Here is an 18,726-nt window from a genome sequence, read left to right on the forward strand (position 1 = left end):
CTCGTTTTTCAACCACTCCACAAATTTCTTGATAAGAAACTATAGTTTTGGCAAGTCGGTTAGGACATCTACCTTGTGCATGACACAATACATTTTTCCAACAATTGTTTACAGACAGATTATTTAATTTATAATTCACTGTATCACAATTCCAGTGGGTCAGAAGTTTACATACACTAAGTTGACTGTGCCTTTAAACAGCTTGGAAAATTCCAGAAAATTATGTAATGGGAAAATCAAAAGAAATCAGCCTGATTTCAATCAAATTGTAGACCTCCACAAGTCTGGTTCATTCTTGGGAGCAATTTCCAAATGCCCAAAGGTACCATGTTCATCTGTACAAACAATAGTACGCAAGTATAAACACCATGTGACCACGCAGTCGTCATACTGCTCAGAAACGAGACGGGTTCTGTCTCCGAGAGATGAGCGTACTTTGGTGCGAAAAGTGCAAATCAATGCCAGAACAAACTACCTTCTGATCCATCTGGCTTCCTCCTAGGGTCCACACTGTCACCAGCAGACCCAGGTTACTGCCCTCTTCAACCATCCAGGAACAAACTTTTATAGGGAGAGGGTTCTGGTGGTTCGGAATGGGTGGGCGGGTGAGTGAGTGAATTAATGAATGAATTACAACTTGTGTAATGGTAAACACCTCCCAGCCAGTGGAGTGGACAGGGATCAGTCTAGAAGACAACAGCTTCTTACCCTTCGTCATGTTCATTTTGCTGCAATCTATGAGCTGGTAGACACTGACCTGTAAATGGATTCACTTAGCTAATACTTCTGGGAGGATAAGGAACAGTTGAGTCTATGCAGTCTAAGGAGTTGAAGGACAGTGCATGTCTGCCTAAGGGAAACAATTTAGTAACTTACCTGACAGAAGTGATGTCTGTTGGAGGCCTGCAGCCCCAGGCCTCCAACAGACAGAAGTGATGTCTGTTGGAGGCCTGGGGCTGCAGTTTGAAGAGATGTAACTCAGCAGTTAAAAGCTTCTCACTCCTGGCCACTGTGTATACATTGAACAGGAACTCCACTTGTTCATTGTGCACTGTATGGGAGAAGGATGCGTATTGTCAAGATGAGAACGCGTTTCCTGATGATAGATAAACTTTGGGCCTACTACCCGTGCATAATTTCTGCATAAAAGACAAATAATTTCAACCATTGAATAAAGTGAATCATACATAGTGGCAGGTAGGTATAACAGAGACGATCTATCGCCTCTGTATTAACAAGGTTAAATCATACGTTTGTTAAAGAAACTGCGAACTGTATTCCCCCCCAGAAGGTAGGGGTCCTTGGTAACGTCGTCCACATCTCAGACTGTGTTGTACAGGTTGATCATGTACTGAGGTGGCTGCTTTATCGCCCTTGAGGAAAGGAGGGTCCTCCATACCAAAAACCTCCAGGAGCCTCTTGATAGCAGCTGAACGCACTTCTTCAGAATTGTTCTCCATGGAAAAGTGATTTTCCAAATTTAGTGATGGTTTGGCAGTAGCCAAGCCCACTAACATGGCAATGATCATGGCAACAGGTAACATCTGTGGTGGTGCATTATTATTGTTGTGGGTCCTTGAGGCATCAGTTTCTTGTCCTCCAGCAGTCGAAGTCCAAGTGACGGGAGAGCTTTGGACGCCCCAGGGTTTTATCAAATGCTCCGGCATTGGCTATAGTGTCCTTAAACCCTCGGACAACAACCATAAACAAATTATGCTATTTAGTCGCAAATGTAAATCAACAATCAGCGATTGTAAAGGAATGCTAATTTAACAAGGTGTGAACCCGAATGTAGATTTCATTCAAATGTTCCTCTCAATGTCTGATGAGAAAAAAAAATGTTTTCATGGTCATTTGGGTCAAATTAAAACATTAAATGTAAAAGATCCAGAAAATGATTAAACCTTTCTGTAGACAGCATAGCTGAGGAAGAGGTTAACCGCCACAAAATGAATCCATTCATTTAGACAAATGGGGATAACGTCTTACGGGGAACGACAATTAGCCTACTTGTATAAGGCCACCTATTTGGGGATGTACACTTCATTTACATTTTAAGTATGTCTTGGCAGCTGGTCAAACACAACACCAACTATTTTGACCTCGCTAAACTCAAAATTGAACCCATCTCTAAATATGCAAATTCAACATTCATTAGTGTGGATAAATTCAGGCTTGTGCTCCCTCGTGGAATTAAAGGATTTTACAGGATGCATTACAGTTGTCTTTTTTAGTTCCAGTAAGCAATTAAGTATTTATATCCAGACTAGAACACTCTTGTACAATATCTTAATCCACTTTTTTGATTGCCAATTGTGTGTGGCAATCGAATCGTGTTGCTAAATTTAGTCTTTTTATGTTCAGCTTTTAACTATTTTAGCAGTCTCTAGATCTTCTTAAACATGGGCTATTTTTAGCAACAGAACTAGGCACTAGATTGGTTTTTATTATCAATTTATTATTTACATTATATGTTGTAGTTATCATTATTACTGGTTAGAAAAAGTTTTATAGTGAGTATTAAGCACTACCGGTGGTATGCCCTTTGGTTCCTTTCGTCATAACACATGCTTTTAGCAAATTGAGAAAGGTCCTGTAAAATTTATAATTTTTAAAATGGCAGTCACCACTTGGGTGGGAGGTAGCAAATAGTTTTAAAAATGCAGTGCCTTAGACCGCTGTGTCACTCGGGAGGCCTGTGACGGATCCCCCCGGTACTGCTGCTCATTCTGTTCACAAATTCTGGAGATCTACTTCACCGCATTCTAGGGTTCACTGAACAGGATTAATTATCATCAACCCTGAACTGTCTTGTCTGATTACACTCACCTGGTTCCCATTTCCCCTGATTAGTATGTTAAATATGTGCCCTCTGTCTTTGTCGGTTATTGTTTCCATGTCTGTTGGTGGTGTGAGTACTTATGCGTTGGTGCAGCTGTTATGCTGCGTGTTTTATATATTGTGTGTTATGGGTGTCGTTCAACAAGGTTTACCCTCGCTCTTTTGTTTGGGTACAGCTCAGCGTTTTGTGTATGTGTTTGGTGTATTAAAAACCCCTATTGTGTATTCCTGCACCTGTCGCCAAATCCTTTATACCAGTGTGACAAGGCCTTAAATTCAATGTTCCTTAGTGGGCTAGTTACTTGACATAAATCTGCTTTTATATCTATGGCAAAAACGTAGCCACCCTTTGCCTTGATGAAAGCTTTGCACACTCTTGGGATTCTCTCAATTAGCTTCACATGGAATGCTTTTCCAACAGTCTTGAAGGAGTTCCCACATATGCTGAGCACTTGTTGGCTGCTTTTTCTTCACCCTGCGGTCCAACTCATCCCAAACCAACTCAATTGGGTTGAGGTCGCGTGATTGTAGAGGCCAGTTCATCTGATGCAGCACTCAATCAGTCTCCTTCTTGGTCAAATAGCCCTTACACAGCCTGTGTTTCTTGGCCAAAGCAAGTCTCTTCTTATTATTGGTGTCATTTAGTAGTGGTTTCTTTGCAGCAATTCGACCATGAAGGCCTGATTCACTGAACAGTTGATGTTGAGATGTGTCTGTTACTTGAACTCTGTGAAGCATTTATTTGGGCTGCAATTTCTGAAGCTGGTGACTTTAATGAACTTATCATCTGCAGCAGAGGTAACTCTGGGTCTTCCTTTCCTGTGGCGGGCCTTGTGAGAGCCAGTTTCATCATAGCGCAGGATTATTTTTGCAACTGCACTTGAAGAAACGTTCAAAGTTCTTGACATTTTTCCACATTGACTGACCTTCATTTCTTAAAGTAATGATGGACTGTCATTTTTCTTTGCTTGTTTGAGCTGTTCTTGCCATAAAATGGACTTATCTTCTGTATACCACCCCTACTTTGTCACAACACAACTGATTGGCTCAAACACATTTAGAAGGAAAGAAATTACACAAATTAACTTTTAACAAGGCACACTTGTTAATTGAAATGCATTCCAGGTGACTACTTTATGAATCTGGTTAAGAGAATGCCAAGAGCCGTCACCAAGGCAATGGGTGGCTACTTTGAAGAATCTCAAATATAACATATATTTTGATTTGTTTAACACTTTTTACTCCATGATTCCATGTGTTATTTCATGGTTTTGATGTCTTCACTATTATTCTACAATGTACAAAATAGTGAAAATAAAGAAAAATCCTTGAATGAGTAGGTGTGTCCCGATGTTGACTGGTTCTGTTATGGGAGAATATGGGCCAGTTTGAGGTTCACTCAATAATTTGATGGCTGATAGCCAGTTGATTAATAGTTTTGGAATACATTTTATTTAGAAAATTATTTTATACATATATTACATACAATACAAGAATATCTTTTAGCAATTTTTTTGCAAAGAGATCATTAGCTCTACACTGTGGAGAAATGAATGGTATAGGACTGCAGTCTAAAACAAGGAAGATTTGAAGACCCCACACAAAAATAATCCCTAGCCCTTGTGCACTTTGTGGCACTTCAATGCTGCATTTGGATAGACAAGTGGATTGGCGAGTTACATTACAATCATGCATTGCATCAAAGTATTTGAGATCTACATTACTTGCTAAGGGTTAGAGGCTATAGGGGTTGTTTCTGGACCTGACAGGGCAGAAGCTTCTTGTTCTCAGGGGATATCAGTGTGTTTCTGCTCCACTAGAGGGCATCATACTGAGGACTGGTTCAGGACTGACAGAAACAAGAGGAGATGGAGAGAACTGTATGGATCTGGCCATGCTGGTTGAGGGACATGTGGCTGTCGTAGCCCCGAGGGACACAAGAGTTGGTGGGTCTCTCTGCCCACAGATAGCACACTTCAGAATCAGAGTGGCTCCTGCAATACAGAGAGAGAAAACAGAAGTTGTAAGACAACATGTGTCATAAAAAAGCACTCCAAATACTGAAATCCTATCTATTTCTCTGGTAGACACACTTTCAAATGTTAAAATATAGACTTATCCCTAAAATATACACCGAAATCACAAATCAAAACTTGAAAATGGAAAATACCTTGAGGACAATTGGGAGGGAGTGTAAATCAGAAACCAAACCAAACAAGCCTTATTTAAACCACAACAGCTACACTTTACTAACACTATTACAGAGTGTTAGTGCTATAAGCTAGCAGGCAGTTGTTAGGATAGGGGTGGTAGAATGACAGAGGAGGAGAAGAGAGGAGGGTTGGAGTGCTTCCGGGAGGGAGGGAGCAGCTGCATGTGTTCAGCTTACCTGAGAAGACAGCGGTTTCCTGTGGTGCAGCCTCCTAAACATCTGCCCACATCTATTTCCTGTTGGAACATTAGCAATACAGAGACAATGCCATCAGCAATCAAATCACCACAGGCTGAAAAAAACAGCCAGGCCAACCCACCATCAGGGAGGGGGGATCTATGTTAAGTGCTTTGATTCAACACCTGCAAAGACCATTTGTGTTTGCTCTCCTCACACCTTTTGTGAGAGGGGGTAGCAGACGGTCTATTGCCCTCAAATTCAAATCTGGACCTTGAAGCCAGTTCCACTGCATTTTTTTCATTTTTCCCCTCTTTTCCCCTCTAATCAGAGACTTATTTAGACCTGGGACCCCAGGTAGGTGCAATTCATTATCAGGTAGGACAGAAAACCAGCAGTAGTCCAGACCTCATAGGGCAAGATTTGAATATTCCTGGCTCAATTTAACAGACCTAGGGCATCAAAATAACTATATTTTGCCATCTCTATCTTTGTCAACAATCAATATTGCACTTTTTTTTTAAATACTTAAAATAAAGTCTTAAACAATAGTAGTAAAAACTATTTACTTAAGCAAGAAGATGCTGCAGGTTGAGGTTTTTTAAATATTTTTTTTATTTAACTAGGCAAGTCAGTTAAGATCAAATTCTTATTTACAATGATGGCCTACCCTCTGGACAAACCCTCCCCTGACCCGGACAACGCTGGGCCAATTGTGCGCCGCCCTATGGGACTCCCGATCATGGCCAGTTGTGACACAGCCTGGGAACGAACCAGGGTCTGTAGTGACACTGCAATGCAGTGCCTTAGACCACTGTGCCACTCGGGAGGCCTAAAATGGAATGTTCCTTCATGGCCTAGTTACAGTTTTGTCTTAAATCAGTTTTAAAATCTATGGCAAGACTTGAAAATGTTGAACCCCCTTGTACACACGTGAACCCTATCTATTTTTTGTTTGCTCTTATTTATGCATGTGCCTTCAGAAAGTATTTACACCCCTTTGACTTTTCCACATTTTATTGTGTTACAAAGTGGGATTAAAATGGATTGAATTGTCATTTTTTGTCAACAATCTACACAAAATACTCTGTATTGTCGAAGTGTAGGAAAAATCGAACATCTGTAAAAACTAAACACTAATATATCTTGATTAGATAAGTATTCAACCCCCTGAGTCAATACGTGTTAGAATCAGCTTCGCCAGCGATTACAGCAGTAAATCTTTCTGGGAAAGTCTCTAAGAGATTTGCACACCTGGATTGTAGAATATTTGCACATTATTCTTTTCAAAATTCTTCAAGCTCTGTCAAGATGGTTGTTGATCACTTGTTAGACAGTAATTTTCAAGTCTTGCCATAGAATTAAAATCCGATTTAAGCCAAAACTGTAACTAGCCCACTAAGGAATATTTAATGTAGTCTTTCATGAACATTCAATTCTGTCTTGGTAAGCAACTCCAGTGTATATTTGGCCTTGTGGTTATGGTCCTGCTGAAAGGTGAATTTGACTCCCAGTATATGTTGCAAAGCTAACTGAACCAGGTTTTCCTATAGGATTTTGCCTAGATGACAAACATACCCATAACATGGTGCAGCCACGACCATGATTGAAAATATGAAGAGTGGTACTCAGTGATGTGTTGTATTGGATTTGCCCCAAACATAACGCTTTGTATTCAGAACATAAAGTTAATTTCTTTGCCACATTTTTTGCAGTTTTACTTTAGTGCATGTTTTGAAATATTTATTATTCTGTACAGGCTTCCTTCTTTTCACTCTGTCAGTTAGGTTAGTATTGTGGAGTAACTACCATGTTGTTTATCCATACTCAGTTTTCTCCTATCACAGTAACTTTTAAAGTCACCATTGGCCTCATGGTGAAATCCCTGAGCCTTATCCTTCCTCTCTGGCAACTGAGTTAGGAAGGATGACTGTATTTTTGTAGTGACTGGATACACCATCCAAAGTGTAATTAATAACTTCACCATGAGCAAATGTATATTCATTGTCTGCTTTTTTTTTTACCCACCTACCAATAGGTGCCCTTCTTTGCGAAAACCTCCCTGGTCTTTGTGGTTGAATCTGTGTTTGAAATGCACTGCTCGACTGAGGGACCTTATAGATAATTATAAGTGTGGGGTACAGAGATGAGGTAGTCAATCAAAAATCATGTTAACACTATTATTACACACAGACTGAGTCCATACAACTTATTATGTGACTTGTTAAGAACATTTTTACTCCTGAACTTATTTAGGCTTACAATAACAAAAGGGTTAAATACTTATTGACCCAAGACATTTCAGCTTTTCATTTGTAATTCACTAGTAAACATTTTCAGAAACATAATTCCACTTTGACATTGTGGTATTGTGTGTAGTGACAAAAAAAATCTACATTAAACCATTTAAAATTCAGACTGTAACCCAATAAAACTTCAGTCAAGGGCTGTGAATACTTTCTGAAGGCACTAGTGTTTTGTTTGCATTGTGCCCCATAAAAGGCCACTGTGCATACTATAGCATCCATCCAGTTAAACTTTAATTTTTTTTTGGAGCTGAACCCATTGAAGAGACGCCATCTCTTTATCTCCCAGCCAAAGAGACAGACATCACTTTTTTGGGCAGTCACAGACGTGTACATTAAGAGTACAGCATTTCACACCTGCTGTGTCTGTCTGTGCTGTGCCAACCAGTGGGGAGTGGATTGGATGTGCGGGGAAAATTTATTAAAGTGGGCCAATAACCTTTTATTTACAGATCTATCTGACAAATGGAGGTGACTTGTTAGTGTGTCTGAAACTCAGATGGAATCACTAACTTCCTTTGCTCTCTGATCAAACAACTGATTGGTGTGAAGCTGCCTAGCTGATAAATGAATAAGATCAGATAAGGGTTAATCTTAGGTAGTCTTTGCATAGCTTTAAAGTTCATTATTCAAAAAAGAAGAGTGGCAAAATAGTTTCTATAAAGAATGAGACCAAAAGACAAGTAAAAAAGGCATAGGTGTTACTGCAAGCTTTTCTTTTTGCTATTTTTTTATGAAAAATAAAATGATACATTGCTAGAGTGTAGCACAGGTAACGTTGGCATATTGACAGGGCAAGGCGTTACTAATAAAAAGACAGGATATGAGCTCACCTTGAGTTTCTCCTCTTTGACTCCGTTAGCATCATGGACTATTTCATAGTAGTACTCCATGTAGGGAACTCTATAGCAGCTCTTACTCAGCTCACAGACCTCCACTGTCTGGACCAGGTCTACCTTGTTAGGGGTCTTCACCAAGGCCGTGTCAAATTTAGTGGGCACGCAGGAGAACCCATCTGAGAAGGAAATAGTTATTCAATATTATTAGAGTTACTTAGATTCTGAACATGATCATGAACCATGATGATTGTCTGTTTCATGAGCTCTGTGTCCATTAACTGTTTGTCTGATATTTCTTATTCAAATGCTATTGTCTTCCATGCGTCCTGTGATATGGACTTTGTAATTATGCTACCACTGAATTATTATTAGAACTTTACCAATAGGAACTTATTTGTGAGTGCTATGAAAAATGTTATACCATGTATTACAGCAATGACACACAAATAAGTATTGAATTTTAAGAACACAAGGACATGTATGTATCAGTGGTTGTGAGAGACAAAAAATAATAATCTACTCCTTCTGGGCTCAATCCTAACCCCTATGCGAGCAACAATTTTATGCACATTGTACATTATGTCCCATACCTGTTTTTTTTTACTCATTACGTTTTTGCGACCATAAAGTTTCAATAAGGGCTGACTGCGGCCCGCATCCTGGAAACTCCAGGGAAGAACCGCCCAGGGAAGAACCGCCCAGGGAAGAACCGCTCAGGGAAGAACAGCCCAGGGAAACCATAGGATAATTAACGTAGTAGGTTAGGAGAACTAATGTATAAGGTTAGGATAATTAGCAGAGCAGGTTAGGAGAACTAACATAACAGGTTGGGTGAATTAGGTTAAGGTTAGGATCAGGGTTAGGTTTAGCTACAATGCTACAGTAGACCCGTAGACCGAGGAAGTAGCCGGGAAACAACAGAAAGAGAAGGCACTTCTTCCCTGGACGCGGTCAGACCCTTCTCAAAATGCTGGCTGTTTTTATAGTCCTTCAGAAAGAAAACAAGCCTACACACCTGGAGAACCTTTCGAACCCGAACAGCTTCCCACATCGATGACAGTCTCGTATGGGGTCTTAAAGAAGTAGGTTTTGAGCGCCGGAACCCGGACACATTGGGTCAGTTTGTTTTCACAGTGGCATTCCTCTATGACCTCCACCTCCCGGGGACCCTTGAACAGCAGCATCTGGTCCACCCTCACCCCGGTCGGCTCACAGTTATGGTTCACCCCGCAAGACGTAACCTGACTAGAACCCTTGGCACTGATTGGAGTGGTAGGTTTGCGGACCCTTACCTTTTATAAAGGGGAAAATAGAAAACTTGTCAAGAGATGTTTTTAGTCAAGACTATATGCCTATTAGGTTGTAATGGTGTTCTTATCTTGGGTCTCAGCACCCTAATGTTGAGATAATATTTTCCCTAATAATGCAACAAGTAACCATATTTAACTAAGAAAAAAAGTTTGTTTTGTCTTCATCGAATATATGTTTGTATTTTTATTGAGCAAATTCTCAAATATGGAGGCCTGATTTAATTCCTTAAAATTCCTAAACTCTTTACAATCCTGAAGTTGTAGCGCTCTCTTTTGGTCATTTGAGGAACTGCTCACTTACTTTTTTGCTCCTGAGGTATTCCAACATGGAGGAATGTTTGGAATAGCCCTGCTGTAGTCCAGCCTCATGTGATGTCCTGCTTTGTTCTCCCCCACAATGGGTCCTGCACATCCCCACATCCACACTCACGGGACTACCAGAGATGTCTGAGGACAGAAGGTAAACAATCTATGATAACAACAATCATTGCTAAGCCCCACAATTTCTCTCACCCCAAATTCTGTAAACTCCTAAACGTCTCTATGGAAGCATGTATCTTACACCAATTTACATGAAGATATAATTTTGTTTGCATTTCTCAAACCACATAATTCTGCTGACAAATATTGTTGAATAGGGGGAGATAAGTCTATGATAAAACAAGGGAATTTTTCGTCAAGGGTTTTTGGAAGACTTTGTATTGTAGTAGCCTAGTCCCTTGGGAAGAGTTGGCTTCAGTATGGGACTAGACTTTGATAGTACCACTTTAGAAGTCATGTATGGGGAATGAGACAGTGCTGCCCTTTTATGGTGCTTTACCATTGATTTACCTTGGCCGATGTAAACAAAGTGGCTCTGTCTCTTGCAGCAGGCTCTCAGTGCAAACGGGTTCCTGTGCTCCACATGTTTGTTCAACAAGGAAGCTGCTGGATAAGATAAACACAGACACATCGACACCTTGTATAGCAGTCCAAGGTGACATCAGCATTCCTGAGCTGTCAGGGCTCTGATTCCTTGGTCAAGTATAATATCTCAGAGTAGGAGTGCTGCTCTAGGATCAGATCCTCCCTTTCCATTAATTATGATTTGAAAGACAAAACGGATCCCAGATCAGCACTCCTATACATGAAGGCTCAGACCTTAGTGATCATGGCCAGTACCAGGACACTACCTAATAATAAAGTGACATACAATATTCTCACGTATAGCATAATAGCTTTATATAATATAGCACATCACACAACAAGGTTCTGAAAACCAAACAGTTTAAATCAAACAGCCAGTATCAGACACAGATACACATCAGCAGGTCACACGGCTGTTCTGTTCACACTCTGTACCAGTGCCTGGGTTCTACTGTGTATCAAAATGGATTATAAAGTCTTAATGTTGATTGAAGTCCATCAGTAGGTATCATCACTGTACATCATTGAGCTTTATGGTCAAATCGAGAAAGACAAACAAACAACAGTACTTACAGGCTACGTTGAGAGCCCACAGAATGAGCAGTAGGTAGGGCAGCAGTATATCCATGGTAAATACTCCTTATGCTCCCTTATGGTTCCTCCTCAAAGCACAGCTTCCCTGATAGCTAGTTCCTGACCGAATGACCTGTTGGTCTCCACACCCTCTGATATTTATATGGGATCAGGCTTTGGTCACAATTGTCACCACCAGCCCAAGGACCCTCTCTGCAAGTGGTGTGGAATTAAAATGGGAAAACTAATCAAATTTCCATGGTGGTAGGGGACAGGGATGGGGCCTAAAAGGCGGGGGTCATCAGTCACATCAAAGGGATGATATCCAAAGTATGGAGTTTTCTTTTCACCTCAGCTGACTGGCTGGGCTGGCCCTTGTATATATGCTGTTGGATCCCATTGGTGAGTGTGTCCATCCACAGCTTAATTAAGCTTTGAGCCATTAAACCGTTGCTCATTCAAAGGCATTAATCATCTCTTATCTCAGAGGGAAGGTGTTTAGTACCTGGACTTAAAACAGAAACCTGGCTAAAACACATAAACAGGATCAGCATGGGGCAGAGCAGAGCCTGTTTTTAGAGGGGGGAGACACATTTGTGTTTATTCAACATCAAGCCAAATGGTCAGGGTCCTCCCAGGGGTTTGACTCTCAGGCCAGCCTTCCATGTCCCCATGCTGCTCTCTCTTATTTTACTCTTGCTTTCTCTCAGAGCAAGAGGGAGGGAAAGTTTTAGATGTAGAAAAACCGACATGATTTCACCAAACATGTATTGTTAGAACCAGGTTGAACCGTAATCTATTTCAGAAAATTATTTGATTCAAGCCCAGACATTCCAAAATGTGAAAGACAAGTTGGCTATTTTGGAATCAAGTAAAACATTCTAGAACTCCATAGTAATGCTCATGAGTTTGCCTAGGTCCATTTGTATCTTAATTTGAAGCACCCTTCTAAAATAAAGTCTATTATAATACATAAGTACAAACAACATTTGTGTATATTGTTAATGCTCTTATTTGCTATCTCAATGTTAATCCCGTAAGCCTGTATTGATAAGGTAATAATTAGTATTTGATGTGCTGGATGTGTTGTCTTGATCCTCTCCTGTCTCACCTACATCATTGGATCAACATCAGGTGACTAGGGTCACACCTAACCACTGATCAGACACCCTGATTAGGACAACACCCAGCTAGAGTATTTATTGTTCAACAACAGGTTAGAGTGAATAATGCAGTTTAATGTCTAATCAAAATTCTGATACATTTTTTTACCCTAATCCCAATAATTTTATGAAATTATCACAGGAAAAAATAGCATGAATGGAACATGGCAACATCAGTACCACTGGACCTGGGACTATTTATTTATGATGATTTTACATTAAAGATTAGCTTACATGTACTGTGAACACAAGCTATTTCTTTTGAATACAAAGCAAAAAAGATCATGAGCAATGATTTACAATATTAACAGTGCCTTTACTATTGTCCTCAAGTTGTACACAATTTACTAAGATTGAAAGATACACAAGGCATTGCATGATGTGCGTCTCAAATCATATTTTCCATTATATATGCCTGAATCCTCAACTGGAAGGCCTTTCTCAATGCAGCATTTGAATTGTAAGGGGAATCTGTAATGTGAGCTGTACCAGAATGTTTCATGGTTTTCAGACATCAAAGTTATACTGTACATGTTAATGTAATGTCAGTGTTAGAGAAAATAAAGAATTCTGCATTTGCAAATAACCCAATAAATAATTTGAGGGGTTTTCCTTCCCATGATATAAAACGTTGTAATTATAAAACACTATATTTGCTATAGTAGAAGATTTAAATTAAGATGTCCTTACCTCAAATCCCCCATATTCTAAATCCATTCAATTTCCATTTCTAAACTCCATTCCATCCATGATTCACCCCACTCTCTTAATCATTCATTAAGTCTGTGTTTCTATTTCTGTGTCGACCCTTGATTACTGATGATGAATATTGCCTGGCCTGCGTGTCTGTACCTGTATAAACCTACTGCACTCACTGGATGATTTGGTGTATGACTGGCTTTGAGATTATGTCTCTGTTGAGATATCCAGGATTGCCACTAAGCTTCTACTGCAGTATGGGTTCCATCACATTTCCCAGTATGGGTTCTATCATGTACTGACTGACTACTGACTAGTACTACTGACCCAGTCTCAGCCATCTGGCTAGCAGAGTTCAGTAACAATCTTCTTGAAAGTGAGTAGCTAACTTCTCTGGACAGTTCTGGCCCTGTCACCTCATCACCTGTCTGGCTGCACATATATTCATACCTAACCTTATGTACAGTCTAGGATTCATACAGCCATGGTTATCTAGGAGAGCTCAGTCACAGCCGGATGGAGAGTAGGCTAACGTCAAGCCTCACGTGTAGGCCTACTAATACAGGCCATCTGTCCAACAGGGGTTGTATGTATCCTGTTAGAGAGTAACTTCCCGGGGCCTCCCGAGTGGTGCAAGGCACTGCAGCGCAGTACTAACTGGTCTCGAACATTCTGGTTCGAGTCCAGGCTCTGTGGCGACCAGGAGACCCATGAGACAACGCACAATTGGCATGCATAGTATTTATATCAGCCCTCTGATTACAATAAAGAGCCAAATGTGCCGCTCTGTTCTGAGCCAGCTGCAGCTTAAACATTTAGGGATAGGGGGCAGCATTTTCACTTTGGATGAATTGCGTGCCCATAGTGAACTGCCTCCTACTCCTATGCTAATATATGCATATTACTATTACTATTGGATAGAAAACACTCTGAAGTTTCTAAAACTGTTTGAATTATGTCTGTGAGTATAACAGAACTCATAGGGCAGGCAAACTTCCAAACAGGAAGTGGAAATTCTGGGGCTGGTTGATTTTCAACTCATCGCCTATTCACATCCAAATAAGATATGGATCTGTTCGCACTTCCTACGCCTTCCACTAGATGTCAACAGTTAGTAGAACGTGGAATGAAGCCTCTAATGTGATGTGGGACCGGATGGCAGCTATTTGAGTCACTGGTCTGGCAGAATGCCAGTTCCTTGTTACGCTCAGTAGTCATTATATCACCTTGCGTTCCATTACTCTGTAGACAAAACGAATGCTCCGGTTGGAACGTTATTGATATATATGATAATAACATCCTGAAGATTGATTCTCTACTTAGTATTACCAGTTTATTCGACCTGGAATATAACTTTTTGAAGTTTTCGTCCGAGTTCGCCTGGACCAGCGCCAGCTTTTGGACATGTGAACTAAACGTGCTAGCAAAAGTAGCTAATTGGACACTAGTAATGGACATTATGGAACAAAACGATTTATTGCACTGCATTCTGATGAAAGATCATCAAAGGTAAGGGAATATTTATGATGTAATGTCACCAGTCTTTGGAATTTGGTTGAGGTTATTCATTTGTGCAATGAAGAAGTAGGCCAACTAGGAACTGGGTAACACTGTTGAGAGTTGCGTGAAAAGACGTGAAAAGTAGCGTTGATTTGTTGTCTTCCTGTATTGAACTACAATTTGATCGATTATTAACGTTTAAAAATACCTAAAGTTGTATTACAAAAGTAGTTTGAAATATTTTGGCAACGTTTATAGGCAACTTTTGAAATATTTTGTAGTGACGTTGCGTTTTTTGGAAGCTGTTTTTTTCTGGATCAAACGCGCTTTATAAATTGACATTTGGATATATATGGACGGAATTAATCGAACAAAAGGAACAATTGTGATGTTTATGGGACATATTGGAGTGCCAACAAAAGAAGCTCGTCAAAGGTAATGCATGTTTTATATTTTATTTCTGCATTTTGTGTAGCGCCTGCAGGGTTGAAATATGCTACCCTTGTTGTGACCGCTCTTTCCTGTGGATTTCTGAACATAATGCGCCAAACAAACGGAAGTATTTTGGATATAAAAATTATCTTTATGGAACAAAAGCAACATTTGTTGTGTAACTGGGAGTCTCGTGAGGGAAAACATGCGAAGATCATCAAAGGTAAACGATTAATTTGATTGTTTATCTGATTTTCGTGACCATGCTAAGTGTACTTAATGTTTTGACATGCGATCGATAAACTTCACAAATGCTTGGATTGCTTTATTTCGCATATTTTCCAAATCTGAGACAGGTGGATTAACAAAAGGCTAAACTGTGCAATATTGCACTTGTGATTTCATGAATATGAATATTTTTAGTAATATTATTTAACTGGGGCACTATGCTATTCAGCGGTTGCTGATGACAATTATCCCGCTTAAGGTATGGGTAGCGTCAAGAAGTTAAGGGTTTCAGTGACTTCATTAGCTGTGGTTGCTGATGCGTCTATGATTGAATCATCAGCATACATGGACACACATGCTTTTTTGTGCCAGTGGCAGGACATTGGTAAAAATAGAGAAGAGTACAGGGCCTAGAGAGCTGCCCTGGTGTACAACACACTTTACATGTTTGACATTAGTGAAGCATCTGTTAAACAAAACCCTTATATTAGATAGATGGCTCTGAATCCACAATACGTTTTTTCAACAACAGGTTATGGTCAACAATATCAAATGCTGCACTGAAATCTAACAGTACAGCTCCCACAATCTTCTTATTATCAATTTCTTTCAACCAATCATCAGTCATTTATGTCAGTGCAGTACATGTTGAGTGCTCATCTCTACAAAAGTGTTGGGTGGTCCTTTGCATGGGGTGATGTAAGTTTCCTTCAAAAATCATTCTTCCAGATAGATGACACAGACACAGGAACCTTGGTATAAAACTCTTTAGTAATAAAATGCAATTGCAGACAGAGATTGTCATGGTGGCAGCATGTTTCTGTTTCGATGTGCTACGTGCATGCAATTTAACATTGCCAATGGAACACCTCTGAAACCAGGTCATTTCCCTACGCCAAGAGGACAATTTGTCCAACTTGCCATGGATTTTATAGATCTTGCAGAAAGAAAAGGAAAAGGTACTGTTTAGTCCTTATTGACAGGTTCACCAGGTGGGTGGAGTCATTTCCCACCACACACTGTGATGCTAAGACAGTAGCAAAGCTACTAGTGAGGGAGATAATACCTAGATTAGGTGTTCCTGAGGTTTTATCTGCAGACAATGTGTCAAGAGAATTTTCAATTTCAATGATAATAACAATCAATCCATAACTCTTGACCAATCCCTGAGATCTGTAAGACCACAGGTTTAATAATAATTAGTCAAAGACTCAGCTTATGCAAAAAGATAGTACCGTTTATTCAGAGAACGTTCTAAAGTCAAGAATACAAAAACATCAATTTTATAGCTGCGCACATCCTGCGCACATTCACACAAACAGTAGGTATCCTACGCACATATATACACATAAACAGTAGGTGAGTTTTATCCTTCTCCACAGTTCTCACCACCAGCCAACAGTTTCATTCCCCCGAGATTAGGGAGACCTTGAGAAGTTCTCTCTGCCCTCTCCCAAGTCTCTCAGAGGCCTAGCCAGGTCGGTCCAAACACAGTTTTAATTGTTCTTCGGTATTTTACTAGGCACACACAAGTTCAAATCCTAAGCTATGCCTTGCTCAGGCAGTCTGTGTTTTTCCACTATACATTCTGACTAAAACTACACACATCATCAGATTATAATTTTATGATTCTAATCAATTTCATACAGTTATAAGGTTTCAGAGTGGAATTATTTTATCATTATCTTTCACATATACATTATTTTATCACAATGGTACCCACTTCACTGGTGATGTAGTGAAGCAGGTAGCCATAATGATGGGAGTGGACCAGAAGTTTGTGTCCATCTACCACCCCCAGAGTAATGGGGTTACCAAGAAAGCTAACCAATCCATTAAACAAGAGTTAGCTAAGGCATGCCACTCCACCAAGAAATCATGGATGGATTGTTTACCACTGGTGTTAATAAAAATGTGCAGTGGTGTTAATAAAGGCCTGGGGTGTACACCACATTAAATGTTGACAGGAAGACCCATGAATGTTCCCGCACACAGACCCATGACTGACAGACAACTATACTTCACTCTAACTGAAGTAGAACACTTTGAGTACATGAAAGATCTGCTTTGTCAGATCTCTCCACTCTCACACTAGGAAAGCTCAGGAGGAGGTACCTGGTGAGGACCCCGACTACCTGACTGTGGTTGGAGACTGGGTCAAAATCCGGATCCACAAGAGAAAATGGAACCAGCCAAGTTGGATTTGGCCATTCAAGGTAACCATGGCAACACCAACGGCGGTCAGAGTTCAGGAAAGGTCCGGCTGGCACCATCTGTCCCACTGCCAGAAGGTGTTCAACCAACAGGAGATGATGGAGCCAGACACTGCCTGAAACAAGAGGCAGAAGCAGATGTGAGTCGAGACCAAAGACTTAAAAAAGATGAAGGGCAAGACCTAAGCCCTGAAGAACCAACTGTTTTACATGACCAGCAAGGTTATGTTTTAAATACACAAACCTTTAGGGGGTATAAGAGAGGGAAGACGACAGCATGTGGTCGTTGGTGGTCTACTGTGTTGGCTCTATCCACACTACTTGTTTGTGTGGGTGAACAACACGTGGGTAAAGTTTGTTCGAGACTTACGTAGAAAAGTGTCCCCAAACGGGACTGCGGTGTTAATTTTGTCTAAACCCAAATCCATGAGAGTTGTTTGGTTCAATGAGTAGAAAAATGGCAGAGACAGTTCAGGCCTGTGGAATGTTGTATTTTATGAGGAAGGCAAAAGATGAGGAGCCAGCGTAATTGTACCCTGGGACTCTTATGGACATGAGCTAATTGATCAGGGTAATAAGAACGTATCGAAAGGGACTGGGGTATACAAGATCTGGGGAGGGTGTTTGACAAATGCAATAGGGACTGTAACTCGTGAGTTTTGACCATGGCATAATCCCCGGGATTATGATAATTGGAAGATCGTTTGGAAAAGGCTTACGTGTACTCACCCAACGATGTATGGTTAGAGTGAAAACCTGTGGACCACAGTGGCTGAACCCATTTTAGAGAATATGAAGGTAGAAAGTGTTGTGCCATTATATATCTATAACAATGGCTATTTGGCTGTGGGTGTGACAGTGCATTGTAGATCTTATGCAGGCTACCTCCTTGAAGAAGAAGAGCGCAGTCAACATTTTAGTACACCCTATGGGTGGCATTTAGTGGATGTCTCATATTTAATTACTAGAGTGACTTATCTTGCTCTAAATGATTGTATGGGATCACCCTGGGGTTTATGTGGATTTGCGGCAGTAGAGGTTATCTGGTAATTCTAAATTACATGTTGTTTCCTCTGTGAAACTATCTCACCAATGCTCTCAGTCTCCGCCTCTGTGGAGGCAGGGAACTTCCACTGATCCAATTTCCACATGTACGAAAAGGTTTATTCCAATTAACAATGAGGCATATGGCATTGTCCTTTAACCTCACTAGGGTAGGGGGCACTGTTTTCACCTCCGGATGAAAAGCGTGCCCAAAGTAAACTTCCTGTTACTCAGGCCCAGAAGCTAGGATATGCATATAATTTGTAGATTTGAATAGGCAACA

At 40.4% G+C, this 18,726-nt stretch overlaps 1 protein-coding gene across 1 annotated transcript; it reads right to left on the minus strand.

Moving 5' to 3' along the window:
- Positions 1–4,442: 4,442 nt before the first annotated feature.
- Positions 4,443–11,219, minus strand: pnhd (pinhead). Its single transcript, XM_020462383.2, has 7 exons — positions 11,165–11,219; positions 10,517–10,609; positions 9,987–10,132; positions 9,391–9,667; positions 8,370–8,551; positions 5,231–5,289; positions 4,443–4,835 (listed from the first exon to the last, which is right to left on the minus strand). The coding sequence occupies exons 1-7, from the start codon at positions 11,217–11,219 to the stop codon at positions 4,685–4,687; spliced, it is 963 nt and encodes a 320-aa protein (XP_020317972.1). The 3' UTR covers positions 4,443–4,684.
- Positions 11,220–18,726: the final 7,507 nt, after the last annotated feature.

This window comes from Oncorhynchus kisutch, linkage group LG27 (genome assembly GCF_002021735.2).
Source record: "Oncorhynchus kisutch isolate 150728-3 linkage group LG27, Okis_V2, whole genome shotgun sequence".
NCBI lineage: Eukaryota > Metazoa > Chordata > Actinopteri > Salmoniformes > Salmonidae > Oncorhynchus > Oncorhynchus kisutch.

What these genes read in the sequence shown, in the direction of transcription:
- pnhd (XM_020462383.2), bottom strand. Translation starts at nt 11,219, where the DNA reads ATGGATATACTGCTGCCCTACCTACTGCTCATTCTGTGGGCTCTCAAC. An exon ending in CTTTGTTTACATCGGCCAAG is followed by an intron (nt 10,133 to 10,516) that starts GTAAATCAATGG and finishes TTCTGTCCTCAG; the next exon opens with ACATCTCTGGTAGTCCCGTG. An exon ending in GGAAACCGCTGTCTTCTCAG is followed by an intron (nt 4,836 to 5,230) that starts GTAAGCTGAACA and finishes TCTGTATTGCAG; the next exon opens with GAGCCACTCTGATTCTGAAG.